This window comes from Mytilus trossulus, chromosome 6 (assembly GCF_036588685.1).
Source record: "Mytilus trossulus isolate FHL-02 chromosome 6, PNRI_Mtr1.1.1.hap1, whole genome shotgun sequence".
Taxonomy (NCBI): Eukaryota; Metazoa; Mollusca; class Bivalvia; order Mytilida; family Mytilidae; genus Mytilus; species Mytilus trossulus.
Window position 1 is genome coordinate 28,325,559 of NC_086378.1, and position 26,038 is coordinate 28,351,596.

At 30.8% G+C, this 26,038-nt stretch overlaps 1 protein-coding gene across 2 annotated transcripts; it reads right to left on the reverse strand.

Annotated features, from left to right (window-relative positions):
* LOC134721050 (nicastrin-like) lies at positions 1–25,018 on the reverse strand. Of its 2 annotated transcripts, XM_063583751.1 has the most exons (16): positions 24,942–25,018; positions 24,130–24,225; positions 23,438–23,561; positions 22,539–22,675; positions 18,928–19,073; positions 18,089–18,343; positions 16,657–16,818; positions 15,788–16,006; positions 14,783–14,952; positions 13,031–13,208; positions 12,354–12,441; positions 11,658–11,806; positions 10,512–10,632; positions 8,941–9,044; positions 5,727–5,841; positions 1–3,867 (listed from the first exon to the last, which is right to left on the reverse strand). In XM_063583751.1, the coding sequence occupies exons 1-15, from the start codon at positions 25,000–25,002 to the stop codon at positions 5,728–5,730; spliced, it is 2,124 nt and encodes a 707-aa protein (XP_063439821.1). In that variant the 5' UTR covers positions 25,003–25,018; the 3' UTR covers positions 1–3,867; position 5,727. The 2 variants fall into 2 exon arrangements, with proteins under 2 accessions (XP_063439821.1, XP_063439822.1); XM_063583752.1 differs by lacking the exon at positions 5,727–5,841.
* Positions 25,019–26,038: the final 1,020 nt, after the last annotated feature.

Sequence of the window (26,038 nt, forward strand, 5' to 3'; positions counted from 1 at the left end):
TAAATTAATCATTATTTTATTTAGTCCTCATAATATACATTCATACAAGAAATATGTAGCACTTTATAACAAGTAATCATAAATCATAATATTTGTCGCTTAAATAAACCCTGCTCAAATATCTCTATGCAAACAAAGAAATCTAACTTTTGTCGAGACAATTTTTTGTTTTAAATTTCAGCACATTAATATTACCTTGCCTCTTTCAGACAAAACAAACAATAAAATAAAACAACCAACCAATAGGTTTTGTCAGCTGGTGTCATTGTAAAAGTATATCTAGTAAGATCTTAGAAAAAGACCCAAAAACTAACCTCAATATTGTACACAAACAATATCTTTTAAATTCCTTTTCGGAAACACTTTGGAAGCAATGTTTTTTTCTTGAAGTTATTCATGATTGTGGCCAAGTTTGGTTCTAATTTACCTGATGTTTTAGAGAACAAGATTTACACAATATTATTGACAACAGATGTCACACATCAAGTGATGGCTTTTTATTGACTTTTTATTGACCAGTGGTAATTTGGATAAATTTGAATTCTTTATGTATCTGGCTGACTGAAAAATTAAACAAGCAGAAAGCAAAAAACAAATGTATACTTCACTAACATCTATTCTATCTTTAAAATTAATTGTGCGAAATCACAGTAATATCTACCTAATAAAGCTGTTTAAGTGTACATCAACAAACTTTAGTTTCAGACAGAATAGCAAAGTTACAATTATATGCACAGAAAATGTTTTTAAGCAGTTATCTGTTTCAATTCCTCACATTCAATCTTCTGGTCCCTTAAAGATCAAATCAAAAATCAAATGTTTAGCATTTCACTCTATTATCCTCCTTTTTCACAAATAACAGATAAGGAGATGGAGAAAATAAACTTGTTTTACAACAATTTGAACATATACATTACATTGTATTTTCACTTGGTAAGGAACTGGGATTGAAATGTTTTAAAAGGGGGTCTCATTGGGGGGTTCTGATCCCGGATCCCGCTTACTGTTTTGTCAGATTCCCGGATCCCGCTTACTGTTTTGTCAGATTCCCGTATCCCGCTTACACTATGTACCTAAGCAATTCTCATTTTTTTTTTCATTTCCCGGGTCACGACACAATAATTCGACTTTCCCGTGTCACGCTTACAAAAAATCAGCAATCCCGCGTCACGCTTAGACCCCAATGAGACCCACTTAAAATGAAACCGACAGTATGACAGATTTCTCTAATGAGAGTAAACTCATGAAGCTAATTATCTATCATTTCCTTATGACCTTTACTACACATTTATAAGTCATCAGCATACACAATATTACAAATGATTAGTGAAATATAAAATTCTCACACATACCGAAACACAGTTTTCATTTAAAATAAATAACAATAAATTTACATAAATATTTAAATGGAATACAAAAATAATCTCAGGACTTAATGATACATAATCCTTCATAATGAAATTAAAACCAAATAATCATATTACGTTTGTTCTTTATTCACTAACATTCAAAGAAATAATGTACAAGTTTGGTTAATATTCAATCAAGGTTTATCTACCAGGCAAATACATACTTTTCTGCATGATCCATATATTACATAAAAGAGGATGATATATTGTACTTTAACACGAGACAATAGCTCAATGATATATAGTAAAAATAAACAAAAAAAGCTGGGTTAAAGTGTTTTAAGCACTGAAACATAAAGATTGTTTCCATTTTGTGGAATTGCATTGTATTAAGCCAATAGATCACATTTAGACAGCATTTTGAATTGGATTTTTTTTTTTTGTAAAAATTGTAGTTGACCATGCACTTTTGTTTGTGCTCTCAAATGTAGAAATGGGGCTTGTAAGATATAGCTTATATACCATGAAAACCATTTCCATTGGACAAAGGTGGTACATGTACACCATTATTTTCTAGCAAAAGTTTGCCAGTTTGTATTTCTGCCATTATTCCCAGTATAAACATTTATTTGCATGGTTTCATGCAAAATCTGAGAAATTCAAAAAAATGTTTTCCTTAAAATGAAAGGACTTTATTGTTATTATCAATATAAGGTAGGGTGTCTACATTTTTTTGTCATCATAAGAAGCAATAATGTAGAAATAAATAATGAATATCTACACTATGAAAAACTTTTGAATGAAAATTAAAGTTAAAAATATTTACATCGTGATAATAAGAGGTTTATTTAAAACAAAAAATCTTCAACAAAGCATACATACATGTAGGACTACATATTACATCAGTACAGTAATGAACAGCAATGCATTATACTGACATTATACAAATTGCGGTTCTTAGCATACCCCCACTCATAATTCAAAGTATTCAAAATAGGAAGAAGACATTAGACATATCCAAAAAAAGCATTCGCACATTACAACTCATCAATGCAAAGGTGTTGATTATATAGAAAGTCATTCAGTTCAGTAGTACCTGAGAAAATTGTTCATGGGATTTCTGAACTCCTTATTTCAGACTCTGCACAAAATGAATTAAGTTCTACAAACAGAATTTGTATCGGAAAGTTGTGGTCTGAATCAGGAAAAAAAAATCAAAAATATTCATTACATTTATATTTTCATGTATATCATATATTGCACAGTGGAGAATTTACTATTACAACATTACCTTAAAAATATAAATGCTGTGAATGAAATTAACTTCAATTTAAGAGACAATGTATATTTTCACTTTTTTGTAAGGTACACTTTTTATAACATAAAAGAGTAGGAAAATATTGATATTCTTCATTAATTTGGACACTGCAAAACATTTTTTAAATATATATGTTTAGAAAAGTACTTTCACATTACAAATGATCACTCTCAAGCTGCTCATCAAATACGAAATATTCGGTTTAAAAAGCTAAGAAATGTGTGACAAAATAACAGAACAAGAAAGAGATGGAACAGCAGCTAGAGTGACAGACAAGGTGACAGCATTTTAGCTACTTTTAGAGTGGAGGTATAATACATATAATAAATGTGATTTATTTACATTTGTAGTATAACATTTAAAATGTATGTTAGTAATGAATTATCTTATCTTTTAATTTACACAAATTAAATATCACAGTAATTAATTGATTTATAAAATGTTATGTGAACATGTGAAACAATAATGGAAAAAAGTGTAATTTTGAGAAAAAAAAGCCTTTCCAGGAAATCACAAAAATGTTAGTGTATGGCACTATAAAACATTTATTTTGCTGATTTCCCAATATAAACGTGTTGTTATTAGTCAATTTAAGGAACTCCATCTAAGACTGATTAAAATCTTGTATGAAAAAGAAAGTAATCCCGGTCTCTTAATTGTATGAAGGTGACATACATGTAGGTATTGGTCATAGAGAAGTTCTCCTTGACAAATAGTTGCATTTCTTCACTTCATCATTTTATTATTCCAAAAAGTGTATCATTAATTTGTTCATTAGAATATGATGATGAGAAAAGTCGATTTGTCAATTTTGAATGACCCTGTATTTACAGATACATTGTACAAGTTCAATCCCTTTATAGAAGGGGTTTTAATTTTCAGTGCTACTGAAGAGCAAACAGAAGGATCAAATTTATAGAATCCTTTCTGTAATTGGCATACAGACTATTGCTACTCTTGTTAGTAAATAAAAGTACGATGATCAGAGTTGCTACTTGATGAAAACTACTCTTGTGACAAATATGATTTAATCATATGAATCAATGAAAGACAATGAAGTTAATGTTTTTAAAAACTGTTATTGTTCTAATATCTCCTTGTCCTCCTCTGTGAAAATAATACATCAGCCTTCTTATTGACAAAGTAGGTCAAGGTCATAAAGACTACAGTCAGGATAAGGCCTACTACCAATGTCACTGTCTGAAAGTAAAAAAGATCAATGGTAAATGTAAGCTACATTAATACACATTATTCAAGGGCAATAACTCCTACAATGAATCAATTTTGGTCATGTTGACTTATTTAAAGATCTTATTGTGCTGAACATATTTGCCATTTACAGTTCTCTTTATCTCTTTTAGTTTCTTAAAATCCAAAATTTTTAAAAGCATGTTTCAAGTATAATAACTCCTTTAATGGGCCAATTGGCAATGTATGCAATATTCACATATTTTTGTTCAACTTATAGTGCTGAACATTTTTGCTGTTTAAAGGTTTTTCTATTCCTATCCAAGCTCCTGCATAAGAGACAGGTGAGTTATTAAGGCCAGGTGATCTGAAAAGACTACATAATTGGTTATAGCTATAAAGACATGCATTTTTCAGTTGAACTTTTTCATTTGTATACTTTAAAATTCGCTACTCAGACTACCTTTTAATTTAGAGAAAACATGCAGCCACGCAATACAGAGAAGCAATGCTAGATCAAAGATTGATGAACATTTGTAAGATCATGCAGTAACAGTATACATTGAATACTGAAAAAAATAATCTAATGAAATCTATAATTACTAATCTTTACTTAATGTTCTATAAAAATAATTTATTCAAAATTCCACTATTTTTTTTACCAAATTTAAGAAAATAAATATGTACAGGGTTTTATGAAGGATAGTGAATCAGATTAAATACAACATCTTAATGAATATTCAACAAAATACAATTATAATCTGCTTTACTGACACATATAACTTCAAAACTGACAAAAATGATTTAAAACCTTTACCTGGTTAAATATCAGATTTAGGACATGTCACTGATGTCAGTTAAAGTTGCACTTGATACAAGATTATTAACTTTTTTTACTTTAAGGTGGAACCTAACACTACAGGGAGATAACTCTGTAAAATCAGCTAAACATTTTAATTAGGTTGTGTTGTTAAAGGAATATTATGCTTCTCAATGATCAAAATAAGTGTTTGAGAAACTGCTATATAACCAGTGTAATTTTTCTGATAAAATGGTTGGTTCAAATTTTTTGAAATTTTGTGTATTTTTGTCAAATTGTCAAAGTAATTACTTTGTAAAAATTTTAAGAAAATTAAACGAGTCAATTAATTTCAGTTAAAGTTTTGGGTACCACCTTAAAATATTTACTGTAAATTCTTTTTGAAAATACAGTAAAACCTGCAACACATTTCATGTACAAAAATTAACATATAAATACATGAACTGAAACAGTACAATCTGATTCCATAATACTTTTGAATTGTTTCATGCATATTAATGATACCAGCATGCATAAGTGGTAGCTAAACCTGAATGCAAGCTAGACTTAGAACACACCCTAAATACAAATGTTTAAGGAGGTAGACCTAGGTTAAGGGAAATAACTCTTAAAATCATCAGTACGTTTGTGGCAGCCATTTTCATAAATACCATCTAAGCTTCTAGGATACATAAATTTATTTCAATCTGTTTCAGGTAAATGCTTAAAATACATTAATAAAACTGGACTATTACAAACGCATCACTGAATTAAAGTGTTATCTCCTTGGACCAAGGTCTACCCCCTCAATCCATCCAAGGAAAACTGGAATTATTAAATTCTCTTTAAGTCTTATAATTTTTACCCACAACATTTATTCAGCAGAAGTTAAGTGTGTGGACAAACTTTCAAGTAATGGTCAGTTTAATTCATATAAAATAATTGTCAGGTATTAAAATCAATATTGTTAAACGAGCCCGATCCATTTATGTATCATAACCTCAAATATATAAAAATGCTAAATATTTCAACCAGTTTTCCTTATATAGATCTTGTTAATTACAATGCAGACCTTATGTAGTTTGTGAACTGTTAATACTGAACAAAATGGATGCCTTCAGGTTGATAAAATAGGCAGCAGCCAAGGAAATAATGAGTAGGGCCAGTCCTGAACACAACAGGGCTACCTGTCAACAAAATCAATTTCATCTCAGTTACAATTTTGTACAAAATTTTGAAAAGAATAAGCAGCAAACATGTTTAATTTTTTATTACATCTAAACAAAAGCTGACTAATATAAATTTCATTTAGAATACTGTAACAATAGACCTTTTTCTTATTACTGACTTTTGAGTCCGTCATTTATATTTTCTTATCTGTGGAAGGACATCCTGGTACTTGACTTAAACTTTTCCCAAAATTGTACTGATTATATATTTGATTTAACTTCTTTAGCTTGTTTGTAATTGCCAGTACCATGATTTTCTACCACAGAGAAGTTAACCTGTCGAAAACATTATAGAACCTGGAGTCAATAGTCAGTAATATGAAAATGGTCTATTGGAATGAAGTACTAAAGATTTAGAACATGTGTAAAATTTCCAATTTTTGAAATTAAAAGTAGATTTATTGTAAAATGCATTCAACTGAATCTTTGTATGAATGACATCTCCTGATAGCATACACATAACATAAACATCAAAGTTATATATCAATCTCCAGATAGTATTGCTTCAAACCCCCTCTTTCTTATAAACTAATTGCTACATATCTACCAGTCTAGCATAATGACAAAGGCTCTGTTTATGACATAAATACTAACAAGACTAACTGTGATAGAATGCTTTTCTTATTTGTTTTAATTATGTTATATATATATTTTTCCCTTTCACTCATATAGTTTTTTGTAATAAGAGGTGTTTTTAACAGACGATAAATTATTGTGTGTAAAAATATTAAGATAGGATACATAAAAATAACAAGATACATTTCTGTAAGCCTTCTACAAGAAAATGGAGTCTTCCTTCAAAGTAGAAAGACCCTCTCACACCATCAGAAACAAAACCAGTATTCTGATAGGAAGAATTTCAATGAACCTTTTAAGTAACACACTGGGATAAAAATTGTTTATCCTTCAACTAATTGTTTCAAAATTCTTATAAATAGAAATTTAATATAAATCAAATTCTTATGAACTAAAAAATTATCAATAAAAACAAGAAATTCAGACAGTTTGGATATTCTTTTCATTTTTGTCAATAGTTAGTATTTTTTTCCAAGACAGTTTAATATTTTTGTAAAAGAAATAACACCAAGGTTTTTTTTTTCAAAAGAGATTGGTATCATTGCAAACTTGTCTTATAGGCAATTTCCACCGAATGAAAAAAAATATGAAAAGATTACCATCAATAACCAACAATGCATTTGTATAAAGAATCCTATTTAGATATAACTGATGACAGGCCTGCTTAAAGTCATTTCATTATTAAAAACAGTCTATCTGGGTATTTGATGAAATGAACATGTAAATAGGAAAACAGAGATGTGACAACAATTATAAGGATTCAGTGGTAATAAGTATATAAAATAATAGAAGTGTGCTTACAGATTTTCTGTGAATTAAATATATCACTTTGCCCTTGTGCATTTGTATTCAGAGAACATCTATATTTTAATGGTTGGTCAATATTGAAACACAATTATGATAGAAGCCCTTAAATTGAAACTGTAAAATTAAGTGTGCATTTCTTGCAGATATATAAGTAGCTAACATATAAACATGTAAATTATAAAAGGTACAACATTTTCTAATGCACTGATTGGTGTGTTTTAGGATGTGTAATTTTGCCATCAACCAATAAGAATTGATGTTCAAAAGATAAAGCATCAAAATAACTAACAGTGAATGTAAAAGTGAACACTTCTGACATACCGTAGATACTCGCTTATAAGTCGATCCGACTATAATTTATAAGTCGGATGCCCTTTTTAGCTCCGAATTCTGAGGATTTAGTCTTGACCCTTGTATAAGTCGGACGAAATTGGGACATTTTTTTTCAGGCAGCTGACAGTTACTGAACGCCGGTAAAACCAATGCAAATACAGGAATACTATTCATTTCCAGCATGAATGTTTGTTTATGAATGTTTGTTTGATTTGAATTAAGTTGATTTAGATAATTTATATAGCTTTTAATAATAAAGATGTATTTATTCCTGTTGTTTTGTTCACTGTTTGATTACAGATTGGCCATGTGTTGTTTACGTAATGCATCAATGATTTTGTAGGGTATGACTAACAACTTATTGTTTGAGAAAAGCGAGCTTAAACCAATATGAACCTTAAAATTTTTAAAGTCAATCAATATTTTTCCCAGCACAAAAAAATTAAGTGAAGCTAATCAACTTTATATTAAAATACCTCCCAACTCATTAGTGTCATCTGTTCACCTATCACTGATATTTTTCACACCTTTAGTGAATACAACTCTTTGTCTCTTAATTAGGGGTTATCAATGGATTATATTGGCTTGCCTATTAATTTTGTAATCTTTGTGTTTACCTGAGACATTTTAATGAATAATATTTTGATCTTAGGAATGACTATCAAAATTATTTTTTATTATTGTATGATTTATAAGTATTGAATTGATATCATTATATCACAACAATGACACAATAACTCAACTGAATACATCCTTTTACATAGTTGGTACATTGTAATCTCGTTTACATTTTTGGTTCTTGGCTCTTTCTTTTGGGTTTATGCACAAACCATTTGACCATGAAAATCAATACACAAACCGGAAACAGTCGGCAATTCAACACAAATTGTCAGAAAAAGGTTAACAGAGAACAAATAAAACACAAAGACAGTATTGTAGTCATTTATTTTTCGCCTAAACTTTCAATTTAGGGATTTATGTAGGTTTGGTAATCACCAACGTAGTTTTGACCAGGAAATTCACTCCTGACTACTTTTCTCGAGCTTGGAATTTTCCTCTGGTCTCTAGATCTCGCTTATAAGTCGGTACCCCTCTCTGGGTTCTGAATTTTACTCCCAAACTTCCGACTTATAAGCGAGTATCTACGGTACAGTGTTTCAAACATCAAAAGCAAACATCAGCCTTTAAGGTTTATTTTCATTCTATTAGCGCAGCAAGTTTGGAAGAGTCACTTATGTTGAAAAAGATTTCAGGTAGTAACAGTAATTCAGTCTAAGACAGACTGGTATTTAGTGCAAGATTTAGAATCTAATCTCTATATTTTAATTTTCTAATACATACTTCTAAATGTTTACTAGGGACTAAGAAAATTCTCATTTGTATGGAATCTGTTTGCCAACTGCTCTCTGTCCAGGCTGAGTATTCATCTATATTCCAATTATAATCTACAAAATAACAAAAACCAATAAATTATAAAAGAAATTTGTGGAATATATTTTTTTTTATACTGAATCAATAATAATAATATCATATTAATCAATAATAATTATATCATATTAATCAATAATAATCATATCATATTAATCTATTAGAATACATTTACCTTACCTATCTTTGTCTGCATATAAAAGCTATTAAGAGCCAAAACTTGTCAAAGAGTTATCTCCCATATTTGCATGTAGCTTAGGAAGGAATTCTTCCACTTTCGATTATTAAATAAAGGTCATAACAATAACCAACTCTTAATTTATTTTTGAGTTTGAGTGTACTTTGTGGTATTAAAATGGATAGCTAATGCCCCTTTAAGATAAGCTTCTACTTCAAGTAATAAAAAATCTTAACATTATAAATAATCATTGAAAATTAAGTCAGGGTCAGATGAACCCTGCCAAACAGACATGCATACGCCTTAAAGGCCATCCAATACATAAAGTACAGTTTAATTCTTCATTGCCTACTTTATAATCTGACCTTGACCATGAAAACTTTAATTTGATCACTGGTATATGAAACGAGGTCAAGATCACATGAAATTCTTAGATGTATTCTTTTGAAAAATTGTACATTGTATGTTCCAATAATTAATCTTGCATGATTTTGATGTCCTCTAGAAAATATGCCTATTCCCTTTTTTTTATTTTGCCTTTCATCATGGACTTTCTATACTAACAGGACTGGTCACTCATAACGATTTAGAGAAGACGTTACTAAGTTGAAAAACTTGTGTCTAATCCATTTGTCTCTTTTTGGAACACTAAAATATGTTTAAACTAAACTAAACTCATAACGATGTCTATACAAATTATCAAACTGATCTCAGCCGTAGCTGATGTCACATGACTTTAGAAGCAAATCATTTCACATTTACGAAGTGTTCTTCATAACTATATGTTCAGGTTTAACAAAAAATATTTTTTATGAAATTTAATACATTTTGTCATTGTGAAATGTTGTTTTTTAAAAGATTTCTCAGATTGATTTTTGAACTTTGAGGTGTTTTTTCTTTAAATTTTCAGTAGCTGCCATCTTGTTTGATATGGAAACCATTTTACACAACTGAGATGTTCTTTTAAACGATACGTCTAAGTTTAATAATTCATCCTTCGTTCAAAATCTTATATTTTTTGTCATTGTAGATGGCTATTAATCAGATTTTATATTAACAACTAATAATAACTATATAATTGTAATGTGCTGTGAAAAACGCAAATAACTACTAGCATTGTATATCAGAGTTACGAAACTAAGTTTATTATTGGGTGGTAGCTTTATAGAGGCAGCTTAGTAATCAGTTAAAATCAATAGACGCGTCCCGTTAGTATAGAAAGTCTCTGCTTTCATAGACTTTGAGGAAGTAAGTGTATCTCTACTTGTGAGCTTTGTATACAATATGCATATTCTAAAATAAATACCATCTTGATCAAACAGAGGAGATTGAGCTAAGGTGTACACTGCTGTACTTCTGCTACAGAACCCTTGTCTCTTGTCTGTTGTTGTATTCTTTTCTCCCTGCATCCACATATACTGGTTAACCTGTAAAACAAATAAAGCCAATGAAGAATTGTTTTTTAAGTCACATGATTATACTTCCAGTAATATTGGTTAACCTGTAAACAAATATAGCCAATAGGGTTTGTTATTTAAGTCACATGATCATAATTCAGGTAATATTGGTTAACCTGTAAAACAAATATAGCCAATAAGGAATTGTCATTTATGTCACATAATCATACATCAAGTAACATTGGTTAACCAGTAAAACAAATATAGCCAATGGGGTATGTTATTTAAGTCACATGATCATACATCCAGTAATATTGGTTAACCAGTAAAAAAAATTTAGCCAATGGGGTATGTTATTTAAGTCACATGATCATAATTCAGGCAATATTGGTTAACCTGTAAAACAAATATAGCCAATAGGGTTTGTTATTTAAGTCACATGATCATAATTCAGGTAATATTGGTTAACCTGTAAAACAAATATAGCCAATAGGGTTTGTTATTTATGTCACACGATAATACGTTCAGTAATATTGGTTAATCTGTAAAACAAATATAGCCAATTGGGTATGCTAATTATGTCACACGATAATACATCCAGTAATATTGGTTAATCTGTAAAACAAATATAGCCAATAGGGTTTGTTATTTAAGTCACATGATCATACTTCCGGTAATATTGGTAAACCTGTAAAACAAATATAGCCAATGGGGTATGTAATTTAAGTCACATGATCATACTTCCGGTAATATTGGTTAACCTGTAAAACAAATATACCCAATGGGGTATGTTTTTTAAGTCACATGATCATACATCCAGTAATATTGGTAAATTTGTAAAACATATATAGCCAATAGGATTGTTATTTAAGTCACATGATCATAATATTGGTTAACCTGTAAAACAAATATAGCCAATGAGGAATTGTTATTAAAGTCAAATGATCATACATCTGGTAATATTGGTTTATCTGTAAAACAAATATAGCCAATGAAGAAATTTTTGCATCATTTTGACTTGAGCTATTTATAGGAAATGTGTCTTGTATAAGTACCTTATCATTTTCAGGCTGTTTACAGTTGGCTTTTGTATTGTTGACTCTATCTCCAATAAAGTAACTCAAAAGTCTCTTGGTTAAATAGGTAACCTGGTTATTGGTACTTGTGACACTGACATAGAATGGGTAAGGGAGACTACTCTCATCTGAAATGAAAAAAATGCATAATGTTATTATTGACAGATATATATAAATGACAAAGCAGAAAAACAGGATAACTGAATAAATCTACCGGTATGTACGAAAAATAAAATGCTTCTCTATGTGTGAAACTTGTTTTCTTTATTTAATTTCTGTCCATCTACAAAATGGATATCCTTTGCCATATATTAAATACTGAACTATTTTGACATCACAAGCTTGTGACCTACCAAATAAGACAAATAACAGCGTTCGTACTTACATAAGCAACAAGATTGGTGCTACATATGAGGCAGGATCTGTTTATCATTCAAGACACTGAAATAATCCCCAGTTTTGATGGGGTTGATATTGGTCAGTCTATAGTTTTCTATGTTATGTTTTGTGTCAGAATTGTTGATGGTTTTTCCTTGGTTTTGTTTATTTTGAGTTTGAACACCATTTTGGTATCTTTCGCCTCTCGTAAAACCATGATTCAAATCGTTCATTGGAAAAAATAACTAGGGCACCATTCTAAGTGAAGAAAATGATGAAATTTATTACATAACCTACCCAGATTTTTGTTATCAGTATCATCTAAAACTCTTCTGAACATTTCACACTGTCTTGATATCAGATAACAAAACAACAAGTCATTCACCTATAAATACAAAAACAACATTAAAATACTCAAATTTTTCAAAAATTAGAATTGCATATCATTTACCTACAAGTACAATAACATAATAATCAAGATCGTCTGAATTTTCAAAAAAACAATATAAAATATCATTCACTTACAAATACAATCAAATAAACAAGTTTCCCTACACTCCCACATTGAATACACGCCTGTTGATCCCTACACTCCCACATTGAATGCACGACTGTTGATAACTAAAATCAATAAATAGACCTAATAAGTAGAATCTATGCTTTTAATTGACTGTGACAGCAACTTGTCAGATGTTTTATTAATTAATAATTCTAATTTACATTATCTACTTTTGAATGGAGATCATATTGGTCAGTAGCCTTGTTATGTAATTAATTGAATGGCTGATGTTGTCATTAACAGTACCTCCCACAGTAAAGGTTGGATTGTGAAAAATAATATTTACTTAACAGACAAAAAGACAACTTTCGAATTTATTGACAAAAAGTTTGAATAAATATTCATGTTATATCCATTAAATCACATACATAATGTATTTCTACAATAAACAAGATTGATTTAACATGAAACTTACTGTAGATTCAGAACTTGTCATATCCTGAGGAGCATCTCGACCTGTAGACAATTTATATAAGGTTCTTGCTAACATGGTAGATATCCTAGTTAAGTTTTTGGCTTGCTCTGTGATAATATTTGAGTCGTTGGTATTGGCTTCAATTGCTTTGGCGATATCAAATCTACTGTTATAATATCTACAAATGAAAATTATATGATAAAATAGAAAAAAGTATATAAAATATCACCTGGATATACATTCTTCCTTTTGCCAAAAAGGAGTTTTTAAACCAGATCCTAAACAATAAAGTGAAATCATAGTAAAATTCAAATGTTTAATCAAGGGGAAAAAGAGAAGGGAAAGTTTATATAAATGGGCACGGAGTATAAACTGTTTTATGTTTTCCTCCACACTTATTTCTGAATCCCTTGTTCATTTTTCTCACATCTCCTTCTAAACACTTTCCTACACTTAAATTTAAAATCAATACCAATTCCCACTAACTGTTCTCCAGCCAACCTTGTTCATAGCCTTATTTTAGATAAATACATATACACATTTGTAGTCTGTTAACCAAGCAAATAAATAATATAAATTATTCACTTCAGTGACATAAGAGTTGAACCCTTGATTATTTTTTGTTCTTGCATTGTGCAGGTTGTCTCAAATACATCTACAAGAAATCTAATTTTGAATGTTTAGGCCACGGTTTTTAATTTGTTGGTTTACGGATTTTCTCCATGAAAAAGTCGGGTCGGTCGGTCGGGAAAAAAAAGAAAAAAATAATCTTTCAAGACATAAAAGTGATATGCAAAATAAATATATATATTTCACCTTTCTAATAATATGTGTGTCATACTATTTTGTCATCATTCTTAAATTTTAGTTCGATAAAATATTATTGATCAGCTGTAATAAGCATGACATTGTCTAATAATTTCCCGAAAAAAAAAAGAGTGCACGGACAAAGGCGAAATTAAATCGTCTTTCACAGTCAAGGAAAAGAGATTCACGTCAGTAGCTTTTAATTAAAACTGAGTGAATAATAATAAGCACAAAAACTGACCATTCAAGACAAAAATGTAAAAACGTCGTACGAAAATAAGTTTCAACACCCGTGTCGAAAACGAAATAGACTCGTCCACTGGAAAAACGAGAATATCGGGTTAAATAAGTTGTCACGCATTTTTTTTTATCCAAATGGACGATATCTTTTTATTATCTATGAAAACAAGAAAATTTCAAATGATTTGTTAAAATTCAGTACTTTAACTCGATGTCTTGAACTTCCACCTGTCCACATTTGGACAAGTCTATTTCTATGAGAACAGGCATCTTACGGACTGGTGACAAATAAAGGAAACGAACTTATTGTGTAACTGGTTTTTAAACACAGGTTTCGTTCCGCAAAATTATTTGCGCAAACGACATTTCAAGGTCATTAATAATTGATTTGTCTATTTTTAGAAACGTAAACTGAAAGTTTCATTTTTTCACAACAGAAAGTGTCATCACTTCTGTTAGTGATTTATGCGTTTCATTTCATAAAAAAAAGGATATTTTAATTATTTTTCAGGGATAATGGATTTGTTAGGGTCAGCGGGAATAAAAAAAGCATGAAAAGTCAATTTCATTTTTATTCTCGAAATCGGCAAAATCGGGTCGGCGGATCTGTAAACCAACAAATTAAAAAATCCTGGCCTTACTAGACCTAAATAAAAAATTTGCCACAGAAAATCAAACAAACAACAATCAACCATATGTACTTACTTATTAGTATAACTGTGTTGGTGGTCACTGAAAACTACTGCTGGAATCTTGACCTTCCTGAGGAACCTCTGTACAGAGGCTGGAGGTAGTGGCTGTGATTTACTGTTTTCTCCTATACCTAAACTCATATTGTCAGCTACACTCTTTATCAGTTGTATCATCTTGTCAATCTATAATGGTAGAATTGTACACATGAATTATGTTATTATATTGTTTAGAAGGCTTTCTTTCTCCAAGCAATGTTGTGATTTGAAGAATCTAAAGTGAGATCACCATCAATCAGTACAGTAATTTTTTGTCCATTTTTTTCATGTGTAATTTTTTTAGCCAATTGTTTCTTTATATTTTATGTTTTGACTCTTTATTTTCCATTCAGACCCTCAGTTTTCTCTTTCAGTAGCAAACACAGAGTTACTTTTCTTTTAATTATTTTAATACAGACTATGAAGGTTGGTTTTCCTGATGTACAACTGAGTACTAAAATTATGAATATAAATATTTTTATTTCTTCCAACAGTTGTCTTGAAATTAAACACATATCATCTTCATTTCTTATAATCTTTAAAATTAACTTATTCATGCTCTACATCCTTACTTTTTTGAAGGGAAAGTTACAAGAATACTGATCTTCATAGAATCATTTTAAAATCATGTGATTACTAAAGATATTTTGAATTGTATTGTACGAATTGCTCTATGAATATTCTACAGCTTTATGTGTTTATACTAGAAAACTTTGATAAGTTGTCTTTACTGTGTCTCATTTATTTACCATAGTCAATCAAGCAATAAATCTGTTGAAACTAAAACTAAAATTTTTGTTTTGTTTTAATAATTGTTATTTTGATACAAACAATGAAGAAATAAACTATTGTCATGATCAGATTAAAATTGATTTCTGTGTTTTTGTTTCCTTTCCAATGACCCTTTACTATACATCAATATTAATAAAAGATATTGGCAAAGCAGAAAATAAATGATATCCAATATGTAAGCTATAATTACCTCTTGAGATGTTTGTGTATTATTTTGACTTAGAGGGTCAGTATGGAGCCAGACTTTACCATCATCTCGATATCCAAGCTGATTGACCTCTACAAAGTGTGATATATGACTAAAGTTGACCAAATGTAGAGTAGATTTCCCTGTCTCCTCAACCATTGGGAATACATTATGTTGCATGTCATAAACTGTTCTAGATGATCCAATGTAATCAAAGGCTTCCTGAAACATATACACTCAATTATATAAGGTAAATACACATATCTGAAAAATGTGTAAAGGTATCTTTGACAGAAATGAAATGTCTCTTTTTCCCTTTTTTAAAATCTCATTTCAAAAAAGAATGGATTGTTCATTGTAAAATATTAATTTAGTCCTATTTGTCAATTTTTCACAGAATATAGGGATTTCTAGAAATATTTATTGTGAATTCATAAATTTTTGAGACATGAAAATTAGGATGATGTAGGAGAGTATTGCATTCACTGGTGGTCATACTGCATTATTGGCAGGTAACATTCAAGTTAATTAATATCACCTAACAATATGTAATTTGTTGAAATTCATTAGGTTAGAGAATTCTGTCTATTGCTAATATTAAAAATAATTATTTACAAGGTAATTTGCGTCATATTTTTCTATCAAATCTGGAAAAACATATCATTTGATAAAACATATACCCTTGAAGACAGCATGATAAATGTAACACAGCTATATGTGTGTGTATGATTTACTGCAGTGTTTATCGGTGTTCAAATGTTACATTTGATAAACCAAAAGTCAGTAGTGTATAAAATTTTCCATATAAAAAGGGAAATTATCCTACTTTTAAATGCTTTATAATTATTCAAATAACTCAGTAAAATACTTACACCTTGAAAAAAAGCGAAGAGGACATCTCTGGCACCAGTATTATTGATGATGTCATCTTTATATTTTGACAGAGCTTCTGCAGCTGCTAGCAATCCCACAATTCCAGTTACATGGTTGTCTGCACTTGGATAGATATTTTCAAACATAGAAAATGAATCAAGCTGGAATAAATTAAAGAACCTTAGTGAGCACGCTCACATACCCCCACGTCCCAACATTGTCATTGAAGAAATTAAATAAGTGTAAGAAAAAAAAATTGTATAAGAAAAATTAATTTCCTGCCAATATGCACATCTAAATAGTATGTCCTTATAATCTACAAAATTTCATGAAATTCTGTTGTGTGGTTTGGGAGGAGTTGCAATGACAAACTGTTGCAAAGTACATTGAAGCAAATAAGTTCAAAGGGGTGTTACTCCTAAAAAAAAAATGAATGGTAATTTCCTGTAGATATGCACATCTACGTAGTATGTCCTTATTATCTACAAAGTTTTGTGAAATTCTGTTGTGTGGTTTGAGAGAAGTTGCGATGACAAACTGTTGCAGTAGTACATTAAAGTAAATAAGTTCAAAGGGGCGTAACTCCTAGAAAAAAAATTGAATAGCAATTTCCTGTCGATATGCACAACTACATAGTATGTCCTTATTATCTGATAAGATTTCGTGAAATTCTGTTGTGTGGTTTGTGAGGAGTTGCGATGACAAACTGTTGCAGTAGTACATTAAAGTAAATAAGTTCAAAGGGGCGTAACTCCTAGAAAAAAAATTGAATCGCAATTTCCTGTCGATATGCACAACTACATAGTATGTCCTTATTATCTGATAAGATTTCGTGAAATTCTGTTGTGTGGTTTGTGAGGAGTTGCGATGACAAACTGTTGCAGTAGTACATTAAAGTAAATAAGTTCAAAGGGGCGTAACTCCTAAAAAAAATGAATCGCAATTTCCCGTCGATATGCACAACTACATAGTATGTCCTTATTATCTGAAAAGGTTTCGTGAAATTCTGTTGAATAATCATCAACAGTGATTTTCAAACTTTTCTCAGATGTATTCTTTAATATAAATTTCATGTATCTTCAAATGAAAAATACCGACAGAAGAGTTCTAAAAAGGTTAATTTTGCATCTTTTTTTACATTTCCTGATGACTTTTAACACCTAAAATATTTGTTCTGACCCTGAATTTTGTCATAAATTTAAGCAAAATTCAAAAATGTTGAAAAGAAAGACCATTTATAACATGCAAAACAATGCAAAAATAACAGAAACATCATTATCAAATAATTAACGATTTTCCTCTAATTTATTTGTAAACTTTTGAAAAAAATAAAAATTGAAAGAGTATAAGACATTTTTTTTACTTTTTTGTAATTATGAGTAACACTTTAAGCTCTGTGTTTCAGAATTTTTTCAAACATGAAACACTCACCCTTGCTGCAGCCACTATTACAGATTTGTTAGGGTAAACATCCTGGTTAGGTACAGCTTTTATTGTAGCTATGACATTGTGGTCTCCCAGAGGATCACAGTAGGTGTCTGGGTTAAGATTGGTAGGGACTTGTGTTCTACGGTAACAGGTTTTAGCATCTTTAGCACCAGACATTGTATCTTTCAGCTGTACAGCACACAGAGGATATTCCCTGACAGAACCATCTGGTAAAGGTTTGTTATACTTCTCGTAACACTGGAAATAAAATGTGTTATTTAATGAATGGCGAAGTGGATTATGTAAAATGTGAAGAGTCAAAAAAATAATTTTATGGTTCAATAAATTCAAAATAAATTATTGCCATTCATTATAAATAAATTTCTATCAAAAATAAGGCTCAAAGAACTTTTTATATTGTTTATTTTATCAATTACAACATACACACATGTTTGCATATGCAAACACAATGTCAGAGTGGGTGTGTCGCCATAAAAATTGACAACATTGAAAATAAAAGCAATACTTTTAACCAATCAGAAGACAGTAAATACACCAAATTTATTTATCAATTAATACCTGAATTTATCATGTGATACACTTAATTTCTTTGTGATTTGTAGTTTTCCTTTAAGAATTTGATGTTCAGAATTAAATTTATCAACCTTGTTTTCTGAACTCGATAAAGAGCTTGGCAAATTGTATAGACATTTGTCTATTGTGTTATATCATTTGTTGACCCCACAATGTCTTTTCTCTTATTTTGTTTGTTAAGTCTCATTAATATATGTTCAGGGAGATAGGAAACTTGTAGGTTTATACTTCCTAGTCTCTATACTTACATCCTGTATCAGAATATCAACCTCAGTCTGGTTAATGACCACAAAGATAGGGAACTTGTCAAAGTCCTCAAACATCATACCATGCCCTACAGGATTCCATGTTACATTCTGACAGTTTCCATAATTTTTATCCTCATGGTATAAACCTGAAATAAAATGTCAATACTCATAATTAAGTTTCCGTATTATTGACATACTTATCATTCATTGTTATGAAATAAAAATAGAATATTTTATATACATCAATTATGGAAAACTATCAAGATATGGCTCTACTTAACTAAGCATTACCCTGAAAAGTGAAACATATTTGACAGATATATAATTAAAATTCTGATGTGAGCAGATAACACATGTTTATATGTTTTTTTCTGTCCTTAAAGCCAATAAAGGCTAAATATTACTGTCAAGATCTTTAAAATTAACACAACCATATGCAACAATTTCTAAACCATGACTCATGAGGTTAAAAGTGTGCAAAAGAAAACAAGAAGGCGGAAGCAAAGTCCTTCAAATAAGGGCCAACTTTGTTCTCAGATAAATTAATAATGACAAGATATTCCATGCTATTTAGGTATACTGATAATAAAAAAACATCAAATAGGAAGCAACGGCCAGACAAGACTGAAATTTTCTTACATGACACAATTGATCTAAATAAAATTTGGTAAAAATCATTATTATTTCTTAAAACTGAAGCTGAGTAATAAGTCATAAAAAAAATCATGCTCAGGCCAAGCAGATCTAACAATTGCTTATTAGGTGCAACTCATCATTGTTGTTCAAGACAATTTATCAAATTGTTCTTTAATAGAACAGAAGCAGAGACATTCCTTGCTCGGTGGCTATAATAAAAATTCAAAGTATCAAAAACTGGCAGTGAATGCCCATCAGATCTGACAATCACATGAAGTATATTTCATCATAAAGTTCAAGTCCAAATATCAACTCATTCCATATTAAAAACAAAAATGTGTCCCTAGTACACGGATGCCCCACTCAACTTACATTTTCTATGTTCAGTGAACCATGAAATAGGGGTAAAAACTCCTAATTGGCATTAAAAATTAGAAAGATCACATCATACAGGAACATGTGTACTAAATTTCAAGTGGTTTTCAACTTCATCAAAAACTAACTTGACCAAAAACTTTGACCTGAAGCAGGACGAATGGACGTACGAACGAACAGACAGACGAACGGACATACAGACCAGAAACATTATGCCCCTTTACTATCGTAGGTGGGGCATAATAAGCTGATTAATATGTGACAATTAGGATGTTCATGGAGATTGTAGACTTGCATTTAACTTCTCACTCAATGAAATGAGGTACAACTATCACTACATAATAAAATGAAGGTCATACACACCCAATTAATACAGAAATGTATTGTACTGTAAGATGAAAAAGAAGTAATCAAATATCCCCCTCATAACATAATGAAGTCTTACCAAATGAACAAAATGCTGTATATCATCATTTTTTTTTATTGAGTTTATTGCTTTTACATAAATCAGATCATAAGTAATCTGTACAGAATGTTACTTCATCAAAACTTAGAAATGAATAATGGAGTCAGAATGTTAATCGAGCCAAATGACATTGATCTGGACCCTCAAGTGAGCTTTACCTATTTATGTACCATTGAGACAGGAATGGCCATCTGGAGGGAATCAAGTCAATATCTACTGTGTACAGTTCAGCGTTACCTGAACCTAATGTAACAGTAATTTGGAACAATATTTACTAATTACCATAAAAAAAATACCATTAAATTCTGTAACCAGGAACTATCAGACCAGAATCCCTCTGGTGGGAATTGTGTCAATATGTTATACTGCTGTGTTGAGTACAATACTACCTGGATCTTAATGAGTTTGCACCTACCATATCTATCATTAAGACAGGAACTGTCAGGAGAGAATCCCTCTGGTGGGAATGGTGTCAATATGTTATACTGCTGTGTTGAGTACAATACTACCTGGATCTTAATGAGTTTGCACCTACCATATCTATCATTAAGACAGGAACTGTCAGGAGAGAATCCCTCTGGTGGGAATGGTGTCAATATGTTATACTGCTGTGTTGAGTACAATACTACCTGGATCTTAATGAGTTTGCACCTACCATTTCTATCATTAAGACAGGAACTGTCAGGAGAGAATCCCTCTGGTGGGAATGGTGTCAATATGTTATACTGCTGTGTTGAGTACAATACTACCTGGATCTTAATGAGTTTGCACCTACCATATCTATCATTAAGACAGGAACTGTCAGGAGAGAATCCCTGTGGTGGGAATGGTGTCAATATGTTATACTGCTGTGTTGAGTACAATACCAGGGATCTCCATGGATGAAAATTGAAAGATGGAGGAACTTTTACCATTATAAACTGTATCTACGCCATACAGTGTACACGATCGAAAGTATTTCATCCCTCCACATAGGGATATGTGAACATACTAATTCATTACTTATTTAAAATATATTTATTTGAATTTTCATTATATTAAAATACTATATAGAAGTATATATATTTTCAATAATTGTCGTTTGTAACCCTTCAAAGGCCAAGCCCTCATGCCCCCTCCCTTTACCATAGTCGAGAATGACCAAAAGCTATCACGTAGGTCCCCATGTAGTTTTCTTGCTGTTTTTAGTAATTGTTATGGTTGGGTTTTTTTCACGGACACTGTCAAACTCAGAAGTCATGAACCCATTACCTGTATGGCTGATTTGCAGCAACGACAAAACGAGTCGTACGGGTAATGTAAAAGGTTGTCAAATGAAAAGGTTTTTAATGACTTTATCTAGCAAATCGATGCTATGCAACGTGCATCTTTCGAGTCTGAAAAGAAACCAGAAACGCTGATGTATCAATTTGATTGTAAACTACGAAATGAATTCGGAATTACGATACAATATTTCTTTACAGGAAATATTAAAAGTTTAACTTTTTAACTTTTTAAGTAATTCTATATTATCGTTACAATACAGCAGTACTCGAGTTATTTGCAATGAAATAATTATTACTGTTTTACGTCTCATTTTGTACTTCTTAAAAAGGGGGATGCTGATTACGTAAGTCATAATAAAAGCACGTGTTTGACTTGTTAAACTTTATAACTGGATTATTAATCTATTTATTTAATCTGAATTATCATAAGCATTTGCGGAAACTTTGTTAAAAATTCGACAAATGAATCATCTATCTTCAGATAAAAATGAATCATCTATCTTCAGATAATATTCCTGTCTGGTTTGTTGATCTACCTGTACAAGCTCAGGTACAAGTGATTAGCGATCCTAATCCGGATATCCCTCAGGCATTAGAACTGTATTGGATTATACTATAAAAAAAAGCCTGAGGGTTATGCAATTACATGCATTTGATTATACTTGCTAAAAAAATGGCGTGAGGCTATGAATACGATCACAGTTTTGAACGATGGCGGAAGACAATTTAACGATGGCTAGTCATTTGATGATGGCGCAAGACATTTGAACGATGGCGGGGTTTCTATAGGTTTTGATATACTATAGGCTCATTAAACAGGCCATGGAGATCCCTGAATACTACCTGGATCTTAATGAGTTTTCACCTACCATATCTATCATTAGGACAGGAACTGTCAGGAGAGAATCCCTCTGGTGGAAATGGTGTTAATGTTTCATTCTGTAGAACATGTATTACAATTATACCGTTTACTTTCCCTGAGTTCTTTAACTTTTTTACAAAATCTCTGTAAAGAAATAATTCATTATATATAATTTTATTTGTGCAAAAACATGATACAATAAAAGTCGTTACTGTTAAATGAATGTAAGATTTCAAAGGTTGCGTTTCTTTTTAATAACAAGAAAAAAATAATAAATGTAAATTCATATTAAAAAGCCAGGATGGTTGGCCAGATATTTATCAATTATGTACGATTTTATGACGCCCTCTACCAGATTCAAGGGATTGCCTGTATCCCTACACTACTGATGTTCATCAAATGTCTTAATGATCGTTATTGTGCAGGATAAATAAGAAATAATGTTGGCTCTGTGTAGGTACTTAATCACAATTCCCTGATGACAACAGTGCTGATTGTCAATTATGAGAATTCAATTTACTGAATTATTTGTGCAATATAGCATTATAGTTTTCCAACCACCTGCTCAACCTTGGAATGGAAGTGACAATGCCCCTAAACACATGAATGAAGTGCACTAAACAAAGTTTTTTTATTATTTTCTGAAAATGCTCAATAAAGAGAGTACACATGCTTAAATTTCTTGCCTTCATTAATTATTACATATGCAAAAGGCAAGACAAAAAACATTTCATTTTTGAAGCAGTCACTTTGCCCTGAAAATGAGACCAAGGACAGAAACTTCAGAACATAAGGTATCATAACAGATATGAAGTATTCAAGTCATCCTTTTACTTTTGGAAATATGAAGATGTATACAAAGATCTAGCACTGCCACTTGGTTAGTTATCTATGTCTGGAACTTACAATTTGAACTGTAGAGAATTAAGTAGCACAATGTATGGTTTATTAGGGCCTTTCTTCAGTAACCATTCTGTATCATTATCACCAGTGATGTGATATAAAATGCCAACATTCCCCTTTGTTTCAGCTGAAAAAGAAATAAAACATATATATTCATTAATAAAAGTAATCTAATAACAATTCAAAGAAAACTAAAGACACAGTTATATGTGATTTATCTATATTTCAGGATACATATTAAGAATCATTCAGTCTTGATTGTAAACTAAAGTGAACTGTTTGAAAGTTTTAAAGGTTCCACATACATGTATGACCATGATGACCAGAGATTTACTCCACATAATGCAGTTCCAACTTCCAATCCCTCCTACTTTTACTTGTTCAGAATTTATTGGAATTTTTAATTGCCATATTTGACACAGAACTAGATTACCCTTCCACAGCACCTGAGTTCACATCTAGTTATTATTTGAGTTTGTGTTGTTCAATTTTAAATTTTCAGTGTCAGTAGCATTTTTTCCCTTGCTTTATCATGTTTATTGTGTTCTTTACTCTTTGACTTATAACTTGGTATTATTTTTTTTACTAATGTACAACTATAGAACAATTCATCTTTTTTCGTTTAATAAAAGCTCTTAATGTAATGTATTATTTCCTCGTCCAGCAATTTGATAATGAAAAAAAGGTAAACTTACATGAACAGCCAATCTGATGTGTTCCATTCATACGTCTAAAACATGCTTTTCCTTGGATTTCAATATAAGTCATGTTACTTATTCGAAGACTATGCACTAAAAAACATAAATTACATGAAAATACACAATCAAATGCAATAACATTATCAAATTGCACCAATTGCATTCATATACATTGTAATTATAAGAAACTGATAACTGTTGATGTTGGTCATTTGATGTCATAAATAAAAGAAAATCTGAAAAACAAATATTTTATAATGAAAATTAGCCTACATTGTATATTCTTTGTTTGGGGTTACATTTGAATGATCGTACATTGTATATGATTTGACCTGTACATGCAGTTAACCTAAAGGAGAGGACATCATTTTACCACAAATGAATATAGGATGCTGCAGATTGCAGGGCTGTCAAGTCTCATGCAAATAAACATGAGGCTCACATACTTTAATGTCCCTTTTTGGCACCATTTTATTTGATTTATGGACACTGTTTTTCTCTTTGTGCCATATCTAACAATTTTGACCAAATCTCAGGCTTTTGTTTCATGAAAACTGTTTTCAGAGTTCATACAGAGTTTATCTATCAATCTATCAGATTAACTTTCTCACAGTTCCATGAATTTGGAACACTATACTGTACTTTACTTCCGGATATTAATATAGAATGTCACATAAAAATGAATGATATTTTGGTAACCGGTTTAATTTCAAAGATAATTAATTGTCGGAAAGGATTTTGAAGCTAAGAATAAGTTGCTTCTTGATTGAAAATTGAAAATACAACTAAATATGTCAGTCATCCAATACCTAATGAAGTGAAAGCTGACAAAATAACTGTAATGTAAATGAAAACATTTCCCACTTCCATTGCAATCAAGATCAACTTCCGGTTTAAAAGGGGAGACTACTTTACATATATTACAACTACATTTTATCAAGAGGCCAACTGTATCAGTGCAGTGATACTTGCGGCGAGCGGAAAAAAAGAAGAGTAAATCTCAGATTTATTTGCAGTCAAAAGAAACTATTTTATTAAAACACAACAAATGTTTCATGAATAAAAAAATCTAAATAAAATACATCTGTTTTCAAACTAAGCTTGAAAAGTGGGACATACCGGCTATCGGTTCAGTCATTTATGAAAGTGAAACCATATTTCGCATTTTACAGCTAGTTTATTTAAAGTTTTGTCAAAATAAACTTAGAAACCGCATCGCTGATGAATATTCACTTGCAAGTGAATAATTCGAAGTCATCCAGTAAACTCAGATAGTTTGCTGATGAAAGTACATGTATCATCTTCAAAACCATCAAATCTTAAAGTGACTAAATGAATTACACTAACAATCTCACAAATAAAAAACAACAACAGTTTACTCATTCACTTACCGGTATCCTCCACAATAACAAACTTGAACAGGTCTCTACAGCTAAATACCTGGGCATTACACTATCAGCAAACCTGCAAACAACGTCATAGCTAATGACAACACATATTTGGGCTAACATCATACCAGAACATCAAAACTCAGGCATGTCTGTTGCTAGTTCGACCAAAACTTGAATATTCATGTTCAGTATGGGACCTTCGCCGTGCACACAGGCCTATAGGCTCATTTAACTGGCCAACACTACAAAAAAGAAGACTATACAAAATAGTATATCAAAACATATAGCAATCCCATCTGCTATTTTATACCATCAGACAGTAGAACCCATCAGACATATTCAACCTTTCCATCGCATTAAAGAGACATTAGCTACGAGATACATATATAAAAAAAATATGGTATGTTTTGTTCAATCATTCATAAAAGTGAAATAGTGAACAAAATAAGCAAAAATGATTAATGATTAATTATTCACTTGCAAGTGTATAATTCGACCTCATTGAGTCCATATTC